Source organism: Hemitrygon akajei, chromosome 11 (assembly GCF_048418815.1).
Source record: "Hemitrygon akajei chromosome 11, sHemAka1.3, whole genome shotgun sequence".
Classification (NCBI taxonomy): domain Eukaryota; kingdom Metazoa; phylum Chordata; class Chondrichthyes; order Myliobatiformes; family Dasyatidae; genus Hemitrygon; species Hemitrygon akajei.
Window position 1 is genome coordinate 165,138,090 of NC_133134.1, and position 24,611 is coordinate 165,162,700.

Sequence of the window (24,611 nt, forward strand, 5' to 3'; positions counted from 1 at the left end):
CACTGACCTCCCTGTAACTCTTGCTTTGGCTTGCGGCTTAATATAGGGGATGATAGCCCCCGGCCCAGCCAAACTTAAGAAATCTTGGGTGGATGCTGAGCGGTGTCCCCTGTTACAAATCATTACCCCAAAATAACAAATGGTACACAATATGTGATTAAACGATTAAGCTTTATAATTCTTACTTTGACTATATGGTTAATAAAGAAAATGAAAAAGAAGAAAAGGGGCCCATTCTTATTAAACATGATGCGTAAAGTTGGAGCTCACTGATAAGGCCGTTCATCCACCATTGACCTCCTCCGATCGTCGCTGACCTTCAGACCCTCGCTCCACATCCACTCCGTCCGGTGGTCTACCAACTCTCTTCATTCATGTCTTCCCTCCTCATCTCTCCCCAGCAAAAGACCGCAAAAAACTCTCTTCCAGACTCACAAGAAAGAACAACAGGATTCCAAACCCCGTTATCTGTAGTCATAACCCAAACATTGGTACTGCAGAGAAACCATTACATTATCAGTGAAACCTTACAGCATGTTACATCCCTCCTGGCACTTTTCTTTGCAAGCAGAATAAATGGCACACCTGCTCCTACACCTCCTCCCTCACTACCATTCAGGGTCCCAGGCAGTCCTTCCAGAGGCACCACTCTGGTGCCCCAAGACATCCCACTTTTGATTTTGTGACGAATGAATGGTTGTTGATGAAGCAACATCATTGATAAAGAAACTGAAAACTTTTGCCTGTGGACTGTATCTTGCAGAAGGAGACCTGGGTTCTTGGACTGACTTTCTAGCACAGATATCACGGTAGCAATTTTTGATGTGATATTGGTTGATGAAGAGATTTTTTTTGGCTGCTTCTCCCCATTGACAGATTCTACTAGTGCTCCATTAAATCTTGCCTGTCAAGGACAATCACTTGCATTCCCTCTGGAATCTGTGCAACTTTGAGGCATTTGGAGTCATTAGTAGCAGCAGAAATTTATTCATCACAATGTGGTAGTCGTGATCAAATAAGATGTTCTCCTAAAGCAGGGGTTCCTAACATGGGGCCCATGGACCCCTTGCTTAATGGTATTGGTCCATTGCAATAAAAAAGGTTGGGAACCCCTGTCCTCAGGTGGCTGTAAAGACTGATCTGGAATGAATAAACTCTTCCCGGGCTTCTAGTTGAGTGCAGATTTTAATTATAACCGACATTTCAATGCCAAACTCTGCCATCTTCATCAGGGATGATGCTTGGGCACGTCTAGTCCGGTGGTATTTGGTTTCTTGTTGTCCACCCCTCCTGATAGGTTAGTCCTCATCCTATCAGGTTTCTTCTCTCCCACCTTGTTTACAATTGGATTCCAGTTCTTTCTTAAGCGTGCGATCTTCACCTTTGTTAAAATTCTTTTCCTGTAGTTTTGCTTCAATGGCTTCTTTTACCAGGTGGTCCCAAAAGCCATTGGCGCGGCACAGTAATCGTGCCATTAATGTCAATCTCGTGCCATTGCGAATGCAGTGCTTTCTCCAGGTGACCCAAAATACACCACCTGGAATTTGATTGAGAGGAAGCAAAGTAGGAATATTAACTGCAACATCAGTTATAGAATAATTATGTATTTTAATTTAATCTGATCACATTCCGAAAGCTGATCTTTGCTTTTGAATGTCAAATCATTCCTGCATTTACTTTTTCCTCTCCACATGCAAGTAAATCTGAGCAGTGTTTCACAAAGCTTCATAGAAAATGAAAGCGAGAGAGAGATTGAGATCAATGGCTTCAGGGAACTAAATGAGGGAAATTCCAGTTTGTATGACTGTTTAAAGGTAGGACTTGCTGTCAGAATGAAAGGAATTAAGAAATGGGCATGATTGGAAAATGATGTCATTGCATGGCTATTAGTAAAATTGAAAAGGAATGTTTACCTTTATTGAGTAATAAAGTCATCATTGCAGCCTTTTATTGAGCAAAATAATGGGACATTGTGCATTAAGTTTAATTTTCGTGGTCTTTCTTTTATTGCCTCTGCAGATTCTTAACGACTTACTACTTAAGAATCAGAATAAGGTTTATTATCACTAATGTGTCATGAAATTTGTTGTTTTTTTGTGGCAGCAGTATAATGCAATACATAAAATATACTATAAATTACAATACTGTGTGTATTTGTGTGTATTCTGCAAAGATCTTAGGCACATATATATAGCTAGGGTGCCTAAGCCTTTTGCAAAGTAATTTTATATATTGCAATGTATTGCTGCAAAATTTCATGACACATATGAGTGATGATAAACCTGATTCTGATAAGCACCTCTATTGTGGACTGAGAGTGGGAAGGGGGCAAGGAGAGGGGAATCATTGTAGGGAAAAGGGAGGGAGTGGGGAGCACCAGAGACATTCTATAATGATCAATAAACCAATTGTTTGGAATCATAAGACCATGCTTAAGACTATATATTATTAAATAAGTAGAGCAAAAATAGTGATGTAGTGTTTTGAATTCATTGTCCATTCAGAAATCTAATGGTGGAGGGGAAGAAGCTGTCTTTAAAATGTTAAGCATGTATGTATTCAAGTTCCTGTACAGCTTCTGATGGTAGAATGAGAAGAGGGTATTTCCTGGATATTGGGGGTCTCACCTGAGGATGGATGCTGCCTTTCTGAGGTATTGCCTTTTTGAAGACGTCCTTGATGGTAGGAAGGCTCATGGCTATGACGGGGCTGGCTGAGTTTACAACTCTGCAGCCTTTTCCAATCCTGTGTGGTGCAACCATTTAGAATGCCCTCCAGGGTACATCTGCAGAAATTTGCTAGAGTCTTTGGTGATTTACAAACTATCCTCAAAATCCTAATGAAATGTAGCCACTGGATATATAAGATGTTGTTTGACGAGTGTTGTATGAGGAGTGTTAGCTGAACGATTCTTACATCAGAACTGTATAATCTGGTTATGTAGTGAGTAATGATAGTGTCTAAAGAAATTAAATGGACAATCTTTTTCTCAGCACAATATTTTGGATGACTCAACACTGACTATGATTATTACAGAGACGTTTCTGTGATGCTTAGTTGCTAATAACCGATTATTCCATTTGTTAGTAGTATGCTTGGGAATGAATTTCACTTTCACAATTTGGATGGTAATTCCCCAGCATTTATTATCACTGCATAACAAATTAAGTGTTTCACCCCCACTTAAAAGAACCTGTCTGCTTATTTCATTGCTTGTCTGTTCTGAAATCGCTGTCAGTTTGCTGGTCAACTCAGTGTGAATGAATGAATTAATAAAAATACAAAATGCTGGCAGAACTCAGCAGGCCAGACAGCATCTATGGGAGGAGGCAGTGACAACGTTTCGGGCCGAAACCCTTCATCAGGAGTCACCTGAAACGTCGTCACTGCCTCCTCCCATAGATGCTGTCTGGCCTGCTGAGTTCTGCCAGCATTTTGTGTTTTTATTTATTTCCAGCATCTGCAGATTCACTCGTGTTGCCTATGAGTGAATTAATGTCATTTCTGAAATAGGTTAAAGATCCTACTGGGAGTTGTACCCAAACTTATTGTGAAGTACTGATCCATTAGAATGAATGGTCATTTATTTTGTAGTTAATTTTGAAACTTGTCCAAATTAATGATGCAACAGAAATAGAAAACTTGGTAATTACTACTAAGCAAAGCCTATATGTTATCTTGCTTCATTTTGGGCTTTTCCCCAGAATGTCACTTCTATTTCTGATCTGCCATGCTCTGGAATTTCCAGGTGCAGATCAAATTTCCCCTATGTTGCTGGTTGCAATTATCTTCCAATCATGCATTTGTGTATTTATTTGAGAATGTGTGCAATTCCCTGAGCACATTTTGCCATCATTTCCTAAAGCAGAATAAATGTCGACACATTGGTCATGATTTATGTTAAATACGACATACCGGAGAAAACGCTGTGCATATTTTTTGTTAGATAATCTTTGTGTTTTGAGTCTCCGGAAAGCTGTATTATGTGCAAAGTGGTAATTCTGGACCAAACTTAAATCACTGAAGGATATTTGACAGCTGTGGCAGAGCTTGAATGCTATTACCTCTTACTAAGTGAAATCAAGTGACATAGGTGACAACAAGGCTTTGCTCTCAGATGAGCTCAATGCCTTCTATGCTCGCTTTGACAGTCAAAACATGGAGGAACTTTCACAAACACCCACAGCCCCTGATGAGATGTGATTTCAGTCTGCGAGGGCTTCTTTCAGGAGGGTGAACACACAGAGAGCATCCGGCCCAGATGGGGTATCTGGCCGAGTACTAAAGACTGTGCTGATCAACTGGCTGGTGTTTACCAAGATATCTAACTTCTTGCTTTGACAGTCTGAGGTACCCTCCTACTTCAAGCAGGCTTTAGTTAGACTGGTGCCTAAGAAGAATGTGGTGACCTGCTCTACTTGCTTTATCCTTATAACTGTGAGGTTAAGCTCAGCTCCAATGCCATATTCAAATTTGCTCACGACACCACTGCTGTTGGCCGAATCAAAGGTGATGATGAACCAGCATATAGGAGGAGGGAGATTGAAAATCCGGCTGAGTGATGCCACAATAACAAATTCTCACTCAATGTCAGCAAGACCTAGGACCTGATTTTTGACTTCATGAGGAGGAAACTAGAGGTTCATGAGCCAGTCCTCATTGGAGGATCAGAGGTAGAGAGGATCGATCAGCAACTTTAAATTTCTCAAGAGTTATCATTTCAGAGGATCTGTTCTGAACCCAGCACAAAAGTGCCATCACAGCAAAGTATGGCGGCACCTCTACTTCCTTAGAAGTTTGCAAGGATTTGGCATGATATCTAAAACTTTTGACAAACTTCTATACATGTGTGGTGGAGAGTAGGTTGACTGGTTGCATCATGGCCTTGAAACATCAATGCCCTTGAACGGAAAATCCTACAAACAAAATAGTGAATACAGCCCAGTCCATAAAGAGGATGCTGGGATTGAACTCTGAATTTTGACACCCTGAGCAGTAGTAGTGTCATGCTAACCGCTGCACTACTATGTGTACTGTGTATGCCCACAAGTAAGTAATTCTCAGGGTTGTATCTGGTGACGTGTGTACTTTGGTAATTCCACAGGGATGGAATGGCAGTGTAATGGTTAGTTTAGTACTATTACAGAGCCAATGGCCTATGTTAAATTCCTGCTGCTATCTATGATTTTTGTATGCTTCCTTCGTGACCGGGTGCTTTCGTCTGGGTGCCCCAGTTTCCTCCCGCATTCGTATGGGTTAGTAGGTTAATTGTGTGACTGGGTGGTGAGCATTTGTTTGGTTGGAAGGCCCTGTTGCCCTGCTGTATCTCTAAAATTAAATATGTTTTTGAGTCAGATTTATCTTTTGGTAAAACAGCAAGTTGAGAGATTTTATGTGAACAGGCAGAATTCTTAGGGATTTGGCTGTCTTTGGTTCTGTTTTAGATCTTGATATTGATGGCTTTTTTTCTAGCCATTGCTTTGAGTAAACAAACACAAGAGTTTCACTTGTTTTACACTTTATGAAAAGCTTTGTTTGAATAGGAATATTTGCTCAGGGTTATTCAGACCAGGAGTGTTGACAGGGACTGTTGGTCATTAGGTAATGACATTCACTTATCGGACCTGCACCCTTGCATATGGAAGTAGTGTGGTCCGGTCAGTACATCTTTGGGCAGGGTATTCTCTTCACCTTGCTTCCAATGTTTGCAGCATCTTTGTGTCCTTTCCCTTTTTGTCCTGCTCGTTAATAATCCTTCCTCTTTGTAAAGCAGTTTAAGGCAGGGATTCCGACCCTTTGTTATGCCTTGAACCAATACCATTAAGCAAGGGGTCTGTGGACCCCAGGTTGGGAACCCCTGGTTTAAGGTATCTTTTTACTAAGCTGAATAAGTCTGAATGAGTTCGGCACAGCGTTGTGGGCCGAAGGGCCTGTAATGTGCTGTAGATTTCTATGTTATTCAGATAATCATTTAGTAGGGTTTCATTACCAGCCATGTAGATTTAAAGCTGCATACCACCGCATTTGACTTTGAGAGGAGAATGATTAATGTGACTATTCTCATTGTTCAAGTTTAATTGTCATTCAACCATATACATGTATAGAGCTAAACGAAATAGTGTTCTTCTGGGGCCCATGTACAAAGCACAGTATATACCGTCGACTGCAGCACATATAGTTATGATAGTGCATACACATAGTCTCAAAAAAATAATCTTAGGTCAGGTCCCAGTTGGCATGTCCTGAAGACTGATGGTGCATGGGATGTTGTCCTGAGCCATGTTTCTGCAAGAATAAGCATGCAGCAGTTCCTCAGCTTGCACTGGGTCAGCTGCAGATGAACGCAATCCAGCTTGCCTCCCACAGAGCAAATACTGGAGGCAGCACCGACAGAAGGGGCCAGACCCCAACCCAACATGGGTTTCTGCCTGGCCTTCACCGTAGAGGCCCTCTTTGAACCTTTTGGATTCAGCCTTTGTTCAGTTCTTTCTGAAACTGCATTTGTGAGGTACTGTGTAGCTGGGTGCCTTACCTTGCAAATTTTATGCATGGATCATACAATTTGTTTCCCAGTGACCTATCACTTTCCTATAGAATGAATGAGACCAAAATTGTAGCTAAATTTTTAAACTAGAATATTTTTCCTTCTGAGTTCAATTGGTTATTTTATTGCCAGACTAACAGCAGAAACCGGATGAAGATTTGTATTGTTTATTGAGCTATCCTTTTCTCAGAAAGCAATAATGATTCTGATTGCCAAATGACGAGCGAGTTTCAGCCCTAATTGATAAAATTGATAAGCTACCTTGGATTCGATCCTGTTTCAAATTGGGGTCAAGTAAGGCAGAGTCATTACTGTGCATCCAGCTGAAATGGAATTAATCACAAAGGTAAGTAAACTGGACTTTGAATGACCCATATCGCCTTATCAAAACCAAATTAACTTCCATATACTAAGAAATTGCTCTGACTTTTTTTTTCCATTCCGTACAGCTGAGCACCTAGGGTGCTGTAATCAGATTATTTTATTGTCATATGTACCAGGGTGCAATGAAACCTCTTGTTTACTTGGTGTTTTATAAAAACAGCATACTTGGTAATGATAAATACAATGAGCGCATGAACAACAATGATGCAGTGTACAGTGTGAACAAAGATAATGCCATAAAAACACATATTGCCATCTTCAATGGAAGAGGTAGAATTATGGGTTTGAGAACATACCAGTATTACTGAGAAGGGGATGTGGAAGACGTGATTGTCTCAGTAGGTAGCCAGAAAAAGGGATGGCCATGGTGACAGGAACCCTTGATGATACTGGTTCTGACCACGCTCGATAGGGGAACCAGTGGTGGTGGGTTGGAGATGCGTTGCTTCCAAAAGAGGTGTGAGGTACTCCTTCCCTCTGCTAGCCTGCAGGTTACCCTTGGGTACCTGCTTAGTCCCCTGATCAGGGTCACGTGAAGCCATGGGAGCAGGAGGCGGATGGTCATATGAGCAACTGATATCATTTCCTGGTTATGTGACCACTGATGCCAGGCAGACTTCTGTAGAAAAATTTGCCAGGAACAGTCATGATCGCCCACGTTACGGCATGACACATAATGATGATATCATCCATCAGTACTCAGTTAAATATTGGTTAGAAAGAGGCTCGGGGAAATCTTCCTCTCTCGCTGCACTCTCTTGGGGTGTAAAGTCAGCACCTTCTGAAAAGTGAAATCTGCAAAGAATTCATCTTTGTGGGTGCACGGCAGTGATGTCAGCTTTACTTGGGCTCAACCGGTTGACAGTACTTGTCCCATCTGTAATCGTCTGTTTCATAGGAAGTAACTTAATTTGGAGTTCCTGTACGACACAGAATAGGACAGTGATCTATAGTGGGACCTCTGTGATTATTTATAAATGATTTAGATGAAAACATAATAGGTTGGTTAGCAAGCTTGCTGATGACAAATATTGGTGGCTTTGTTAGCTCTTTGGCTAAATATGTGGATATTTTCGAATTCTATCAACCCTTCGAGGAAAAGGAATTCAGATGATTCGCCTCCGTCTAACCAAATTTCTCAGTTCCATTGTGAATAAGTAACCCTGAGCTCTAAATTTAGATTTCCTAAGATTAAGATAAGCTTTATTTGTCACATGTACACAAAATATAGTAAAATACGTTGTTTGCATCAACGACCAACACAGTGTGCTGGGAAAGCCTACACATGTCACTATGCTTCCAGCACCAACCTAGCATGTCTATAACTCACTAACCCTAACCCAAACATATTTAGAGTGTAAGAGGAAATCCACAAGGTCATAGGGAGAAAATACAGACTCCTTATAAACTTGGTGATAAAGTCTTGTTGATAAGCAATCTCAGGTAAATAATCATGATGGATTGGGCAGGAGACAAAGCTACGGTTGAAGCTTATATATTTCAACATGTAAAAATATTTCCTACATTAAAATAGTGTTGAACTACAAATAACAAAAGCTTTAATGTGTCTTAATGCTTGCCTCTTTAATTCCTTCATATACAGGTAGGAAATTGCCATTCATTTAAATGAGAATCTGATATTTTCCCATATAATGCAAGGGAATTGCAGTAAGATTGTGAGACTGATGTGCATTGGTCTGAGACTAGGCAAGAACCTGGGGTCGGCACTTAACTGCACATATGCAAGATTTTAATGTCTGAAACTGGATTCGCTAGCTAAGGTTAGCTGCAAATGAAGATGGTAGTAAAGAAGAAAATTGCAATGTTAGCATTTTTTTCAAGAGGGATGGAATATAAAACCAACGATGTAATGCTGAGATTATAGATAGATAGATAGATACTTTATTCATCCCCATGGGGAAATTCAACTTTTTTTCCAATGTCCCATACACTTGTTGTAGCAAAACTAATTACATACAATACTTAACTCAGTAAAAAATATGATATGCATCTAAATCACTATCTCAAAAAGCATTAATAATAGCTTTTAAAAAGTTCTTAAGTCCTGGCGGTAGAATTGTAAAGCCTAATGGCATTGGGGAGTATTGACCTCTTCATCCTGTCTGAGGAGCATTGTATCGATAGTAACCTGTCGCTGAAACTGCTTCTCTGTCTCTGGATGGTGCTATGTAGAGGATGTTCAGAGTTATCCATAATTGACCGTAGCCTACTCAGCGCCCTTCGCTCAGCTACCGATGTTAAACTCTCCAGTACTTTGCCCACGACAGAGCCCGCCTTCCTTACCAGCTTATTAAGACGTGAGGCGTCCCTCTTCTTAATGCTTCCTCCCCAACACGCCACCACAAAGAAGAGGGCGCTCTCCACAACTGACCTATAGAACATCTTCAGCATCTCACTACAGACATTGAATGACGCCAACCTTCTAAGGAAGTACAGTCGACTCTGTGCCTTCCTGCACAAGGCATCTGTGTTGGCAGTCCAGTCTAGCTTCTCGTCTTATATAAGGCATTGGTCAGACCACACTTGGAGCATTGTGAGTAGTTTCCAATAGTGGGAGAGTCTAAGATCAGAGGGCCCAGTTTCAGAAAAGGTAGACGTCTCTTTAGAACGGAGATGAGGAGAAATTAATTCAAAGGTTCAAAGGTCCAATTTACTGTCAGAGAAATGTATACAACATACATCCTGAAATGGTTTTTCTTCGCAAACATCCACAAAAACAGAGGAGTGCCCCAAAGAATGAACGACAGTTAAACATAAGAATCCGAAAGTCCCCCCCAGCGTCCCACCTTCCTGCACGTAAGTGGCAGCAAGCAAAGGTCTCCCCTCCCCCACCAGCAAAAAAAAATCATCAGCACCCACCACCACGTACTCAAGCATGAGCAAAGCAGTAACAAAGATACAGACTTGCAGTTACCCCAAAGACTTTGCATTTCACATGGCATTTGACATACCACAGGCTCTCTCCCTAGTAAGGGAGAAGGGGGTGTCTCCGTTTTTCCCAGTGAGCAGGGAGACATAACAAACAACTCGCTGATTTACGATGTTAAAAGTCCGTTATATTGCTTTTTTGAGCTCTGTTCCCAAAGATCTCAAAGATCCTGTGTTTTTGGGCACACAGCAGTCGATTTTCCAACTCCCCCAATGACACTTGGGTCTCCTGCCGTGACACCGACTCAGTCTGCCCGTCTGCAGAGCCCCGAGATCTTAGGCTTCCAAATCAGAGCCGGACTCTCAGGCCGAACCCTTGGCGTACCAAACAACGGCCAGTCCTGAAACCCCGAGAACCAGTCCCATTCCCACAAAGAATCCAGGTCAGGGTCTTCAAAAGAACCCTGAAAGGGAAAAATAGAGATAGTAAAGATGGAAATAGAGCTGTTTCCGAAGGTGCAAGCAAAGGAGTCGCTGTTTAGCGCCATCTTAACTTTGCTCCCTCCAGTCAGAATGTGATGAATCTGTGGAACTCATTGCCACAGATGGTTGTGGTGACCCAGTCATTGGGTATATTTAAAGTGGAGGGTGATTAGTAAAGATTACAGGGGAAAGGACGGAAAATGGGGTTGAGAAGGATAATAAATCGGCCATGATCAAGCTATGATGCAGATTTGATGGTCTTAAATGTTGAAATTGAACGCACAGCCACCACTTTTGCTGGCAGCTGTTTCCAGACTGGCATCATCCTCTGAGTGAAGAAGTTCCACCTCAGATTCTTCTTAATTGTTTCACCTTTCAGCCTTAACTTATGACCTCTAATTCTAGTCTCACCTGCCTCAGTGGAAAAAGTTTACCCTATCTATACCCCTCATAATTTTATATATCTCTGTAAAATCTTCCCTCATTTTACAGTCCAGGGAATAAAGTCCTAACCCATTCAAGCTTTCTCTGTGACTCTGGTCCTCACACACCGCCCTCTTCATAATAAGGCCAGGTTTTGTTTTCTCCACCTGCAGTCAAGTAACATCTGATATTGTCATGTTCACTTTGCTTAAATCAGGGGTTCCCAACCTTTTTTATGCCATGGACCCCAGGTTGAGAACCCCTGGCGTAAGCCGTCTTGGATGAATGAGAATGTTTTGTAGTTCAGAATTAGTGGCATTCGATCTGCTCTCACTCAGTCTTTGAACCCATATGGATAATCTGTGGCATCTTCTTTTCAGTTCTGAACTTTAGACACCAGACTTGCCCTGCCTTATTACCTGTGCCTTCATTGTTTTAGGTACTTCACGAGCTTCAGTATAGCTAGCCTCTCTCATCCTTGAGCTCTACCTCACTATTCTGCTTTATTTTTCCACTACTTCTTAATATATGTATTTTGTAATTGTTACTATAGAGGAACGTAGATAGGGTAAATGCAAGCTGACTTTTTCCACTGAGGTTGGGTGGGACTACAAGAGGTCACAGGTGAAAGGTGATAAATTTAAGGGGAACTTGAGGGGAAATGTCTTCACTGAGTGAGTGTGGAATGAGCTGCCAGTACAAGTGGTGCAAAGGAGCTCGATTTTGACGTTTAAGTGAAGTTTGGATAGGTGCGTGGATGGTAGGGATATGGAGGGCCATGGTCCGAGTGCAGGTTGATGGGAGTAGGCTGTTTAAGTAGTTTTGGCATGGACTAGATGGGCCAAAGGGTCTGTTCCTATGCTATACTTCTCTATGACTCTATTGCCTGTTTAATTTAAAATATATATTGCCAGAGCCTTCAGCAATTTGGGCATCGAGGGAGAGAGGAAGAGGAGAGCCATCCGCAGTATACACCGATGTGGCAGAGAGGGCCTCAAGATGGCTGTGGCTCAAGAGAGGGGAGCCATGGAGTCATGTGTAGCTAGCCATCTGGACACAAGCTGGGGTCTGATCGGCCCCGGCTGGGTCACCTGGAGGAGGGTGTATGATGTTGAAAGACCCAAAACACCTGATGATTCCAGGAACATCACTGAAGGTGTGTCCAGAGGCATCAGTAGATGTATGTACACAATATTGCTGCCACAAAACAACAATTTTCACAACTTATGTCAGTGATAATAAACCTGATTCTGATTCAGATCCCCCTCTTTGCCATTTCCAAGGTGAAGGTTGCCCATTGACCTGATCTTTTATAACCTTGGCTAAATCTCCAGTATCTTCGTTTCTCATCTGTCATGTTGCCCTATTCACTACTGTATTTTTCTGACTGATAAAATTGGTGTATTGTTACACGCGTCAATGTTCAGTGGTAAATCTCTGGATCTTTGTTTATTTTTTGATCCTTGGGGTCCTTCCAGGAGTCAGGAATGACAAGCAGCCTTAATTCTGCCGACAGTGCAAACATACAGATATTAAATAAACTGAGTAATTCCCGCCACTGCCTATAAAGAGTTGTATGTTCTCCCTGTGACCGTGTGGTGTTCCCTCCGGGTGCTCCACTCTCCTCCTCCATTCCAAACATTGGTCATTGGAAATGAGCCCATGATTAGGATAGGATTAAATCAGGGATTGCTGGGAAGTGAGGCAAGGGCCCACTCTGCACTGTATTTCAATGAAATTTAAAAAATTAAAAGAGCTGAGAAACGAATGAATGTAAAGATAAAAGGAATAAAGATAACGCCTCTGGGGAAAAAAGTCTATCACTTCTATAGATAAGATACAAGAAATTTCTTAGATGGGAATAAACTAGCTAATTGGCTACATAATTCGAACATTGACCAAGTGATAATACTTAGCCAGTGAGTGAGGTGGTAAACTGTTAGTTTAGCTGCTGTACTGCTTTCTGCCAGTGAGTGGGGATGAACCACCATATACTGTTTTTAAAAAATGCATGAGTTTTATTAAAAAGTACAAATCTTAAAAAGAAGCTGATCCATGTGCCATGGAGATGAGACTAGTTTTGTTGGTGTTGGCCTGTGTCCACAACTCCAGAGTCTTTTGTAGTCTTGGGGGGAGTAGTTGCCGAACCAAGCAATTTTCCTCTCACTCTGTTTCACCATCAGTGGAAGAACTGCAACTAGCTTTTTATTTCAACGTTCATCTCTCCTCAAACACTAGTGCAGTTACCACCTCCAACTTCTTCGTCGTGTAGTGGTCTCAACTCCCCTCTACTTTCACTCTCCCCTTCAACTTTGCTCTTTAATGTAAGCAGTTTAGTTATTATAGTCAAAGGTACTTAATGGAGGGAGGGATTGTAGCTTTAAATAGAGTCATTATACAAGAACGTTTATGCTGGAGTGATTGTGCTTGTTGGAAAACTGTGGGTTTCCTCCAGGTGCTGCTGTCTTCCCACATTCAAAAGACGTACAGGTTAGCATTAGTGAGTCGTGAACATGTTATGTTGACACCTGTGGGCACCTCCTCAGACTGTTGGTGGTTGACACAAACAGCAAATTTCATTATGTTTTGATGATCAATGTACGTGTAACAATTAAAGGTAAACTTTAAGGAACATTATCTGGTTTATGAGCAGAAAATTTGGTGCTGGTGTTTGTTTTATTGACCACATGATGGCACTAAAACTTCAAGTAGCATCATAAGCTTTTTCATTTCAGATTTGCTCAATAGCTTTTTGCTTGGTGATCAAGGGTAAAGAAATACTGTAACTATTCTCATGAAAGCTAAGAGTAATGGCTAAAAGCATCACCAAAAGGTTTCAAAGATGATTTAAAGGGGTGGATGAAAGACTGGTTGGTGTTAGCTACCTGAAATATTCATCTTCTTGGGTCCTTAGCTCCCAGTGGAGCAGAGGCTATTGATGGCCTCCCGTCTCCACCATGCAAAGTCAATGGTTTGGTTGGAGTTCAGTGATCTGTTGTATCCACCGTACAAGGGATTGACCCATACATTTCACCAAAGCCCTTTTGCCCAGCCTTGCCCTTTCCACCTCTCATGACGGGGACATAGGGTTGGACTTTAAGAGGCACCTGAAGTACTAACTGTTTCTCTCTCTGTAGATGCTGCCTGACCTGCTGAGTGTTTTCAAAATATTCTAAAGTGATTAAGGTGGGTGGGAAAGAGAAAGGACGGGGTAACAATACAGGAAATCGGCATGATGTTAAAGTTTGGAGTAACTGGGAATCATGAGAGCAGGTTTAATGGATCAGAATTTCTGGAGTTTGTAGGACTGCAGGGCTTTGTGATAGTACAATCTGTGTAGCTTTAGGATGAATTTTGAAACTCCAAAGCTTTCCAAACATAGACCTTCAAACTCACTTTGTGATCTCTGTTACAGATAACATCTAGTTAGGCTGTTTTCCCCAACATGGAATCCGAGGGGAAAGGTGGTGAAGATGAGGAGAGCCTGCAGATGGCATTCAAAAAACTTAAAGTGGACTCTGAACGGTAGGTTTGGACAACCATTTAGTCAGTAGTAGGGTGGTGGGGGGGGTGGGGGGGAAGACATGGGAATGTGCATATGGATATCAGCTTTGCATTTCCAGCCCTTCAGGGCAAACATTGGTTCTGAGAGAGCCCAAATCTAGCTTACAGCACTTTAGAATCAGGTTTATCATCATCAGCTCATGACGTGAAATTTATTGTTTTGTGGCAGCAGTACAGTGCAAAAGGAGATAGTTACTGATTATAGGTGTTGGCTTGAAATGTCAACTGTTACTTACTCTCTATACATGCTGCCTGACCTGCTGAGTTCCTCCAGAATTTTGCATTGCTTTAGATTTCTAGCATCTGTAGAATTTCATGTTTATATTTACTAGAAGTGACAAAATAAATAGTTGGGATAAAAAGGACTAATGCGGTAGGGTGCCTGAATTCATGGGCCATTCAGTAGTTTGATGCGGGAGGGAAGAAGCTTTTTCTGAGTCCCTGACTGTGGTTCTTCAGGCTCCCATACCTCTTCCCTGATGGTAGAAATGAGAAGAGGGCATATCCCAGATGGTGAGGGACCTCAGTGTGGAGCTGACTAAAGTGGATTCTGAATGCTTGCCAAAATTGTGGGGCCAACAGTTGGCAGAGGAAAGGCCAAGATCATATCAGATCCAATACAAGGCTATTATAAGAGCATTATTGCAAGTTGGCAATAATAAAGCATTTTGTTATCTCACTTATCAGTCAGTTATTTGGTATAGCATTGACGTTGTTGCTTTCGAGATCTATTAATTCGTGCTGAGGAAAAATATTGAAAGATTACAAGTCAGTAGCAATCCAATGAAACTGATAATTTGATGTTACTTCAGTTCATTTCAAGTTTTATTCTTGAAATAGTGGGTCTCATTTATGTTTCTTGTTAGGAATTTTTTATGGTGTATATTCAGATTCAGAATTTATTACATGTACACGTTATCATGCAGTGAAATGTGTCATCTGTGTTAACAACCAACATACCCAAGGATGTGCTGGGGGCAGCCTGCAAATGTCATCAAATATTCTGGTGCCAATATAGCGTGCCCTTGATGTTTTACAGAGCAAACACAAGCAGCAACAACAAGAGCAAAACAAGACCCTTCCCACACATGTGCGCGCGCGCACACACACACGCACGCACGCACACGCACACACACACTTCCAGCTGCAGGACAGGCTGGCTCTGGACCTGATTTCTGGACACACCAAACAACTCCCAAAAGTGATTGGAAGTAAGTCTGAGCTGTGATTTTGACAGACATCATGCTTGGCTCCAACCCTTGGGAGTTGGAATAGTGGCGATCACCTTTATCCTCTTTACTTGGTGGGGTGGGTGGGCTGAGGTAGTTGATCTGTTTCATTCCCGTTCAGTGCTTGTGATCAGAGTGGTCATGTACAACACTTTGGATTGGACGGTTTGGGCACATGAGAAAATTATTGCTTTTTGTTTGCAGTGCTGCACCTGCATCTGTCCACATAAACACTGAAACAGCTACTTCGAGGACATCACTGCGAGGCAGCACTGACGGACCTAAACCCAGGACAGTGTGTTCTTCCAAAGAAAGCTGGCATGGGTAAGCAACTGACACTTGGCGTTGGTTCTGAAGATTGTATCCATCAGTCTAAACAGACTTTACTCTATAGTTGCATCATACAACAATACACAAAATAATGGTTTCATTACTGACTGGAAGGGACAGCAAGCTATCTTGGACTTCTGGTGAGGGATGGAGAAAGGGGGAAAAATCAGTTTAATCAGTTTGTAGTAAGATACACAGAAAATGCTGGAGGAACTCAGCAGATCTTGGCCTGAAATGTCAACTGTTTATTCATTTCCATCAATGTTGCCTGACCTGCTGAGTTCCTCCAGCATTTTCTGTGTTACTCTGGATTTCCAGCATCTGCAGAAATTCCTGTGTTTATATATAGTTGTAAGGCAATAGTTTTCATAGTTATTCTTCATTGTTATTCATAGTTATACTTCATTGGAATCCTGGTCCAGATCAAACTGTGCTCAGAGTACTGGCCTTTCTTAAGATTATAGAAGAACAATGAAGCATAGGCAGAACTTGGGCTTTATACAGAATTTCTTACGCTGCACCACATTTTACTGACACCAAAGGTTGTCTGAAAACATCAAACTTTTGACCTTGCTTTCAAAGTGACTCTCCCCTACCTCTTCCCAACTATCCCCTCCAAGTTTATTCCAGCACATCAATGTCTGTGCAGAGATTTTATTTGATGTCATTGCAAGTTTAAAGTCTTTCTTTTCCGATGTAGGTTATCATTGATTCCTTGCCATTAGAAACATAGAAACATAGAAAATAGATGCAGGAGTAGGCCATTTGGCCCTTCAAGCCTGCAACGCCATTCAGTATGATCATGGCTGATCATCCAACTCAGAACCCTGTACCTGCTTTCTCTCCGTACCCCCTGATCCCTTTAGCCACAAGGGCCATGATTAATACTCATTAATGATTAATGAGCAACTGATAAAGTGAGTATTTGCCCTGAGATTTAAACCCTGTGACTAATCCTACTCTTTGTTGTATGGATGTCCTGATTCCTAAGTTATATGGGAATCCTTGACATGCAGATCATTTCTTCCACATGTGAAGATCAAGATAACTTGAATAACCCTTTCCAGTGTACATGTGATGGTCCTAAGGATGGCAGGGTGGAGCTGCTTCTCTACCAAAGGATGTGTAAGGTGTTCCTTCCCTCCACTAGCCTGAAGGTCACCCTTGGGGAAAGTGTAGCACCTGCTTACCCTCTGATCAGAGTCACATGAAGCCATGGGAGCAGGTCATCTGAGCAGCCGGTGCAGATCAGAAGTCCTGGTTATGTGACCACTGACACCAGGCAGACAATCTCTGAAGAGTATTGATAATAACTGAGCTCACCCGTCTTGTAAAGACACTGCAGGAAAATTTGTTGAGAACAATCATGGTCTTGGATAAGACGGTGATCACCCATGTTGTACAACACGTCACATAATCATTTATTTTCCCTCTCGACCCCATTCACCCATAACATGGGGGCCACGGCAGTGTAGGAGTTAGTGCAGCAATATTCCAGCTCGGGTTTCCTCTGCATGCTCCAGTTTCCTCACACAGTCTAAAGGCATAGTAAGGTAATTGGTCATTGGAAATTGTCCTGTAATTAGGCTTGGATTAAATCAGGGATTGTTGGGCGGTACGGCTCATTGCGCCAGAAGGGCCTGTTTTATACTGTGTCTCTAAATTAAAATAAATAAAATTCTCCTGCCTTTTCTCTGTAACCTTTGGCCTCCTTACTCATCCAGAAACTATCAACATGCTCTTTAAATATATCCAATGACTTGGCCTCCACGGCAGTCCGTGGCCCCTTCTTCCCTCCACAATCCGTTCACAAATTATGGAAGTTGCAGCAAGGTGAGGGATGAGATAGTATCCAGGCAAGGTGGTTTACAGACAGGCTGCAGTCAGTCTAGGCAAGAAAGTTCTTTGAAGAACATAGCTTCCCTTTGCACAGCAGTGGACCAGAGCTGTTTGGCAAACAGAGACGAAATAAAAATGCAAACATTCTAGAGTGACACTTACTATTAATCAGTTACTTTACTAATTCTGAAGTATTATTGGCCTTTAATGCAGAGAAGCAGGATTTGTGAGCATTTGGAGAGACATAATCTGATTAAGCATAGTCATGGCTTTGTCAAGTGCAGGTTGTGCCATACAAGCCTGATTTAATTCTTTGAAGATGTAAAACACATTGATTAAGGTAGAACAATGGATGTAGTGTTATGGATTTCAGAAAGGCATTTGCTAAGGCTCCTTCAGAAAGTAAGGGCAAGGCAACCTTGCTTTGTGGATCCAGAATTGGCTTGTCCACAGAAGGCAAAGGGTGGTTGTTGATGGATTGTATTCTGCATAGAGGTAGGTGACCAGTGGTGTTCCACAGTGATCTGTTCTGGGACCCCTCCTCTTTGTGATTTTTTTGTAACTGACCTGGATGAAGAAGTAGAAGGGTGGGTTAGTAAGTTTGCTGATGACGCAAAGGTTGGGTGTGTCGTGGATAGTCTGGAGGGTTGTCAGAGGTTACAGCGGGACATCGATAGGATGCAGAACTGGGCTGAGTAGTGGTAGATGGATTTCAACCCAGATAAGTGTGAAGAGGTTCACTTTGGTAGGTCAAATTTGAAGACAGAGTATAATGTTAATGGTAAGACTCTTGACAATGTGGAGGATCTAAGAGATCTTGGGGTCTGTGTCCATAAGACACTCAAAGCTGTTGTACAGGTTGACAGTGTTGTTAAGAAGACATTCATCAACTGTGGGCTTGAGTTAAAGAGCCGTGAGGTAGTGTTACAGCTATATAAGACCTTGGTCAGATTCCACTTGGAGTACAGTGTTCAGTTCTGGTCACCTCACTACGGGAAAGATGTGGATACTATAGAGAGTGAACGCAGCGGAAATTTACAAGAATGTTCCCTAGATTGGAGGGCATACCTTAAGAGAATAGGTTGAGTGAACTTGGCCTTTTCTCCTTGGAGCGATGGAGGATGAGACGTGACCTGATAGAGGTGTATAAGATGATGAGGGGGATTGATCGTTTGGATAGCCAAAGGCTTTTTCCCAGGGCTGAAATGGCTAACATGAGGGGGCATAGTTTTAAGGTGCTTGCAAATGGGTACCAAGGGGATGTCAGGGGTAAGTTTTTGACATACAGTGATAGGTGCGTGGAATGCACTGCTGGCGGTGGTGGTGAAAGCAGATACAATAGGGTCTTTTAAGAGTCTCTTAGATAGGTACATGGAGCTTAGAAAAACAGAGGGCTATGTGGTAGAGAAATTTTAAGCAGTTTCTAAAGTAGTTTACGTGGTCGGCACAACATTGTGGACTGAAGGGCCTGTGATGTGCTAGAGATTTCTGTTCCCGATTCCATTGTCTATTAATATCTGTGATGTGATAAGTGATTGATCATACAGACAAGGAATTTGAACATGCACAAGGTTACTGGTTGGTCAGCATCTGTATCCAGCTAGTCAATTCTGTTCATAAAAAAAAGAATTTCCTCGTTCAGACTTCAGAGTGTGGTGATAGAGGCTGTGCTGTTTCTCCCTGTGCGCAGTAAATAAAGTATGATTGAGGAATGGGTGTGAGTTTTCAGAGTCTAGTCACTCGGCAGTGACAAAATTAAAGTGCGTCACGTGGATTCCAGTGTGTTGCAGTTGAAAGGTGACATTTATGACAGGTGTTAACAGTTTTTCTCTGCCCTTGTCCATGTACAGCTCCTCCAGAAAGCCGCCACGTGGTACTATCAGGACACAGCGGAGAAGACGTTCCAAATCACCAATTCTTCATCCTCCTAAATTTACATATTGCAGTTCGATAGCACCTGCTGCCAGTTCTCAGGCAAAACACAGCAAGCAAGCAGAGCCTTACCAGGGCCTTGCCGTCCAGCCTCCCAAAGAGTGCTGCAAGGTCGGGCAGCCTGAAGCTGTGTTTGGCGCTAAAGTTCCTAGTGTCTTCTCACTGGAGTCTTCGGGAGAATCTGCTGGCGTAAATGGCACCAAATCATGCACTGACCCTCGCTCCGAGCCTCCTAAGCAGGCGCTGGAGACGAGCCAGGAGTCCAAACCCACGTCCGACTTCCAGTCTCTGTCGCAGCTTCATCAGACCGACCCGTGCCGCTGCTTGCAGGGGAACGAATGCCGCTGCAAGCGGTGGCAAGACGTCGAAGTATACTCCTTCACTGGGCTCCGCAGCGTCATATCAGAGTGTGAGAGGGACGCAGCCGAGGCTGGCCGGCACACGTCACCTTGCCGAAGAACTCAGCCGGGCTCTGGGGCCACGGGCTCACCACGGTCTTGCTCTGAGGAGGCCCGGGCATTTGTGGAAGATATCACCATCGAAGACCTTTCGGGATACATGGAATATTACTTGTACATCCCCAAAAAAATGTCACATATGGCTGAAATGATGTACACTTAAACGAAGAATTGCATCCTCCATGGCTGACTTATTTTCAAACTAATGTGACTGGTGTGGAAAAAGCAAAAGTTGGAAGGAATACTGGCTTAGATGAATTATGCAAGAACTAATTTTTGTTTTGATTTGACTTATAAAGTAATTACTTTTTCTCCCGCTTTTTTGGGCCCCTTGAGGTAGTTTGGAGCCTTCACGAGTGTCTCGTGAAAGCATAAAGCCATTGGTCTAATGTGTGTGTTTAGGACACAAGCTAAAATGTCCAAAGTTAATTGTTTACATAATAAAGTCAGCAATCAAATTAATCAGCAAAATTTCTTGCATTCGCACTACTTCAGCAGAAGAAGTTGTTTTATTTTTTGCACACAAGGTATGGAAGGTTTGAAAGAGACTGTAGGGTAGATCTTTGACTGCTTGCAACTGGTGAACTGTAATGGAAAATAGTCTTAACAAGCCCCTGGTTGGAATGTTAAAGCTGTGTTGCCATGTAATTTAAACTTAGTACTACCAAGGGAACTTTGAGTGTGACAGCCATTTCTAACACATTCTCTTGTCAGTATAAACTTTAGTGCCATTCAAGCTTTGTACTTTTCTCCTGAGTGGAGTGGGATATGATGGTGCATTGCTTTACACTCCGAGATACACTTTGTCTTCAGTAGTGGATCACCAGCACCGTGAACAAGATTAAAGACCAAAAGGTAGAAACTCACCCTATGCCATGAGTAGAAACACTAGTGGCCTAACATAGTACCCTTAATCCAAAAAAAAAATCAGCCCTATGGACTACAGTAGAATTGAATTTTGGAAGCAGATGATAATCTTATTTGGCACAACTGGCTACTTTAGAATTACTTTGTACACAGCTCTAATTATTAAGATACCAATCCATTTTGAAGAGACCATTAAACTATTAACGTTAGTCATTAAATGATACAGAAACAAGCTGCAGATGGTGGAAATGACCAAAGGCCAAGTAGTATTTGGAGAGATTTCTCCCTTCGCAGATTCAGTCTGATTTGCTGAACTTTTCCCATGCAACACACACTCACACAAAATGCTGGAGGAACTCAGCAGGCCAGGCAGTATCTATGGACAGAAATAAACTGTCTTTTCAGGCCGAGACCTTTCATCGTAAGTCCTGATGAAGGGTCTTGGCCCCAAAATGTCAACAGTTTTTTCCTCTCCGTTGATGCTTTCTGACCTGCTGAGTTCTTCCAGTATTTTGTGTGGGTGTGTATGTTGCTCTGGATTTCTAGCATTTGCAGAATCTCTTTGGTTTGAATAGTTCCAGCTCTTTTGTGCTTTATGTATTTTAACAACTAGTTGACCTTTGAGTTGGAACTCCGCCCGTTGATTTACTCTAGCTAGGTGCTGTGACTTGGAGTTACCTGATCCCTGTAACCCATACTAATTTGTGCCCTCCTATGTTCTTTCTTGGAAAAGTTTCAAATAGTTGTTTACTTCAATAGCTCACTAAGTCCTCAGGGTAGCTGACTAATAAAATTCAAGTGTACAATCCACTCTTGGTCCATTAAGGTAAACTATCTTAACCAGGAAGTGTAGAAAATGGCCCTGGGTTTTTAAGTGTGTTGTGCTTGTGGGTTTATACAGAATTGGGAATTCACCTACAGTTAATTATTGACCAGACTTGTGGAAGAGGAATTAGATAGTTGAACAAAACTAATCTGAATTAGCTTAATCTATTTTGGAGAAAGGGAGACTTAAGGCGGTGGAAAAAATTTTCTCCAGTCTTGTCCAAGAGCTCTTTTGGATTACAAGTTGTGCCATATTTGTTGCATTTAACTCTTTCAGATTTCTTTACTTCAGAAGATAACGTGCATTGAGTATTAATGTTGTCGTTTTGGTAGGACTAAAGCAAAATTAATTTTAGAAGTTCTGAAGTAGGATGAATACTCTGTATATCTTTATAATGTTTACAGCCTCTTTTGCACACCAAAAAAGAATTCAGATCAATTTGAATCAATAAAACAGAATTTAGAATGTGCTCTAAGATTAAACTTCTTAAAATTCATTTCAATTCAAGTTCAATTGTCATTCAACCATACATGAATACTCAAGAATACAGCCAAACAAAACAGCATTACTGTGGGGTCAAGGTGCTAAAACACGTTTCCAACAGTCACATACAAGAACACATAGCTGACGCACCTGCCTTCTTCTGTGACACCGCAGTTAGATGTCCAGTCCTCACACGTACAAGACAACAAACCCATACAGAATATCATCAAAATACAGCGATGCAGAAAATGCATGCACATAGTCCAGACCTAACTTAGAAGTAAAACTACAGTTCATTCCAATTAGCAACAGTAGTCAGATGTGAGCTTCTGTTTGCTAAAGTCCTTGGTTCTTGATGCACTGGCTGCCCGACAGGTGAAGCATTTCTCAAAATAAATGTGAGGCAACGCAGGTTTAATATTTTCTAATTTGGTTTTGCGAAGTGGATGTTGCTTACAAAGCCAACTTCAAGCTGCACTGAATCAGAAATGGATAATTTCTGATTATCTGCTAAGAGTAGTTTAGAGTTAGCCATAATATAGCTTCTCTTAAGATCTAAATAAAAAACTGGCTTGTTGCTAAAATATTTGCAACTTTGTACAAGTCCATCTCTTAAGTTATAGACTGCTGGGCCTGTACATGTATGGCATTGCTCTGTTCTGGTCTGGAAGCCACTATTTATGAAAAGTAAAACCTCAGCATGATAAACACTATGATGTTAACAATTGTGCCAAAATTTATACTAAACTAAATTCAGGAAATAAAACATTTTGACTGGTGGGAAAGGTGCCGTTTGACTTCAAACACAATTGGATATCAATCTGGAATGGAAAGAGGGTTTATTTTTGAATAACAATACCGCCGGTTTTGCAATATATCACAGCTAAAGTGAAATATAGCTGTTCAAAGATGTATGTTACCTAATCCTGTGATTCATTGCACCCCCTCCTTCCTGTATGTTTTCAAATGTTATTGCATTAATAAAATATGTTGCAGTTTGATGCCAGTCAGTTCCATCCCTGGGTAATGCCATTTGCGTATGCATGACTTGTTTATTTTGGTAGATGCCAGAAATTGTGTTTGAACAAGAATGCTGAAAACAACAGATCTTGCAAAAATGAAACTGCAGTGATGCTCATAACCAGTGTTAGGAACTGATGTATTCACTGAACCTTGCAGTAACTATCGATGCATTGTGACATCCACATTAAAGCGTGTAATGTTTCCTGAATTATGAAGTTTGCTGCTTATTGTTAAATGTTTGGGGATTATTGTGAGTTATGTCATTAAATTCCTCAGCCCTCTCCATTTCAACATTGCATACAAACTTGTACATTGACGTGCAGATTTCAAGGTAAATTCTCATTTCATATAACGGTAAAGAGGTGCTTGCTGTACAATGAGCTGTTTAATATTTCTGATGGTTCCCATTCCATGCCTGAGCTAGAGCCTGCATTAGCTATCTACGAGCTTGCCTCTAGAGGTGTTTGGATCCTACTGCCACACCAAGCATTGAGCATGTAACCTCTCAACCACGATGTGCTGAGTGGATATCTTGTTTAAAATTGGTGTTGGGAAGGTTGTTGAGATAGATGCCAAAATGAGTGGAGAAATATTAATTCAATCTTATTTTTTTTATTAAATGCAGATAGGATATTGAGGCAGGTTAATGGTGTGAAAACCACTGACCACATGAGAAAATCTGCGCAACAGTAGCGTGACACTATTATAGCTCGGGGCAGAGTTCGGAGTTCATTTCTGGCGTCCTCTGTAAGAAGTTTATATGTCCTTTCGTCCGAGTGCTCCGTTTTTCCTCCCACTGTCCAAAGACATACTGTAGGTTAATTGGTTATTGTAAATTGTCCTGTGATTAGGCTAGGGTTAAATAGGTGGGTTGCTAGGCAATGTGGCTCATTGGGTCAGAAAGGCCTGTTCTGCGCTGTGTATCTCAATAAATAAATAAGACGATAGCTGCATGTATGTATTGTACCATTCTGAACTGTTTGACAAATAGGATCACATTACATCGGTGTATTGTCCAGATTTTTAGTTTTAAACGGGTAATTGGACGTGCCAGAATTCTACGAAGATCGTCGGACCCTATTTTGAATGTTAACAGATTCTCATACTAAATCTGTGTTCACATGCAGAGAGTATTTTATCCATCAAAACCTGCAATGTTCTTTCCAATAAAGTCACATGTAAATAGGTAATTGATTACTGTGTCTTTGTACTGCGGTTAAATTGCATTGTTGATAGAACATTTTTTTAAAAGTCTTTATTCTCTGGAGTATAGGAGAATGAGGGGAGATTTGGTAGAGATATACAAAATTATCCTCCAAGTGGACCACAGCCTTGTC

At 41.7% G+C, this 24,611-nt stretch overlaps 1 protein-coding gene across 1 annotated transcript in view; it reads left to right on the plus strand.

The window, feature by feature from the left end:
- oser1 (oxidative stress responsive serine-rich 1) overlaps positions 1 to 23,482 on the plus strand; it is a 38,209-nt gene extending 14,727 nt beyond the window's left edge. Inside the window, exons 2-4 of the mRNA XM_073062155.1 lie at positions 14,139 to 14,248; positions 15,721 to 15,840; positions 19,536 to 23,482. Coding sequence (XP_072918256.1) covers positions 14,169 to 14,248; positions 15,721 to 15,840; positions 19,536 to 20,238 — 903 coding nt within the window. The 5' untranslated portion in view covers positions 14,139 to 14,168 and the 3' untranslated portion in view covers positions 20,239 to 23,482. The remainder of the gene's footprint in view (positions 1 to 14,138; positions 14,249 to 15,720; positions 15,841 to 19,535) is intronic.
- The last annotated feature ends 1,129 nt before the right edge of the window (positions 23,483 to 24,611 follow it).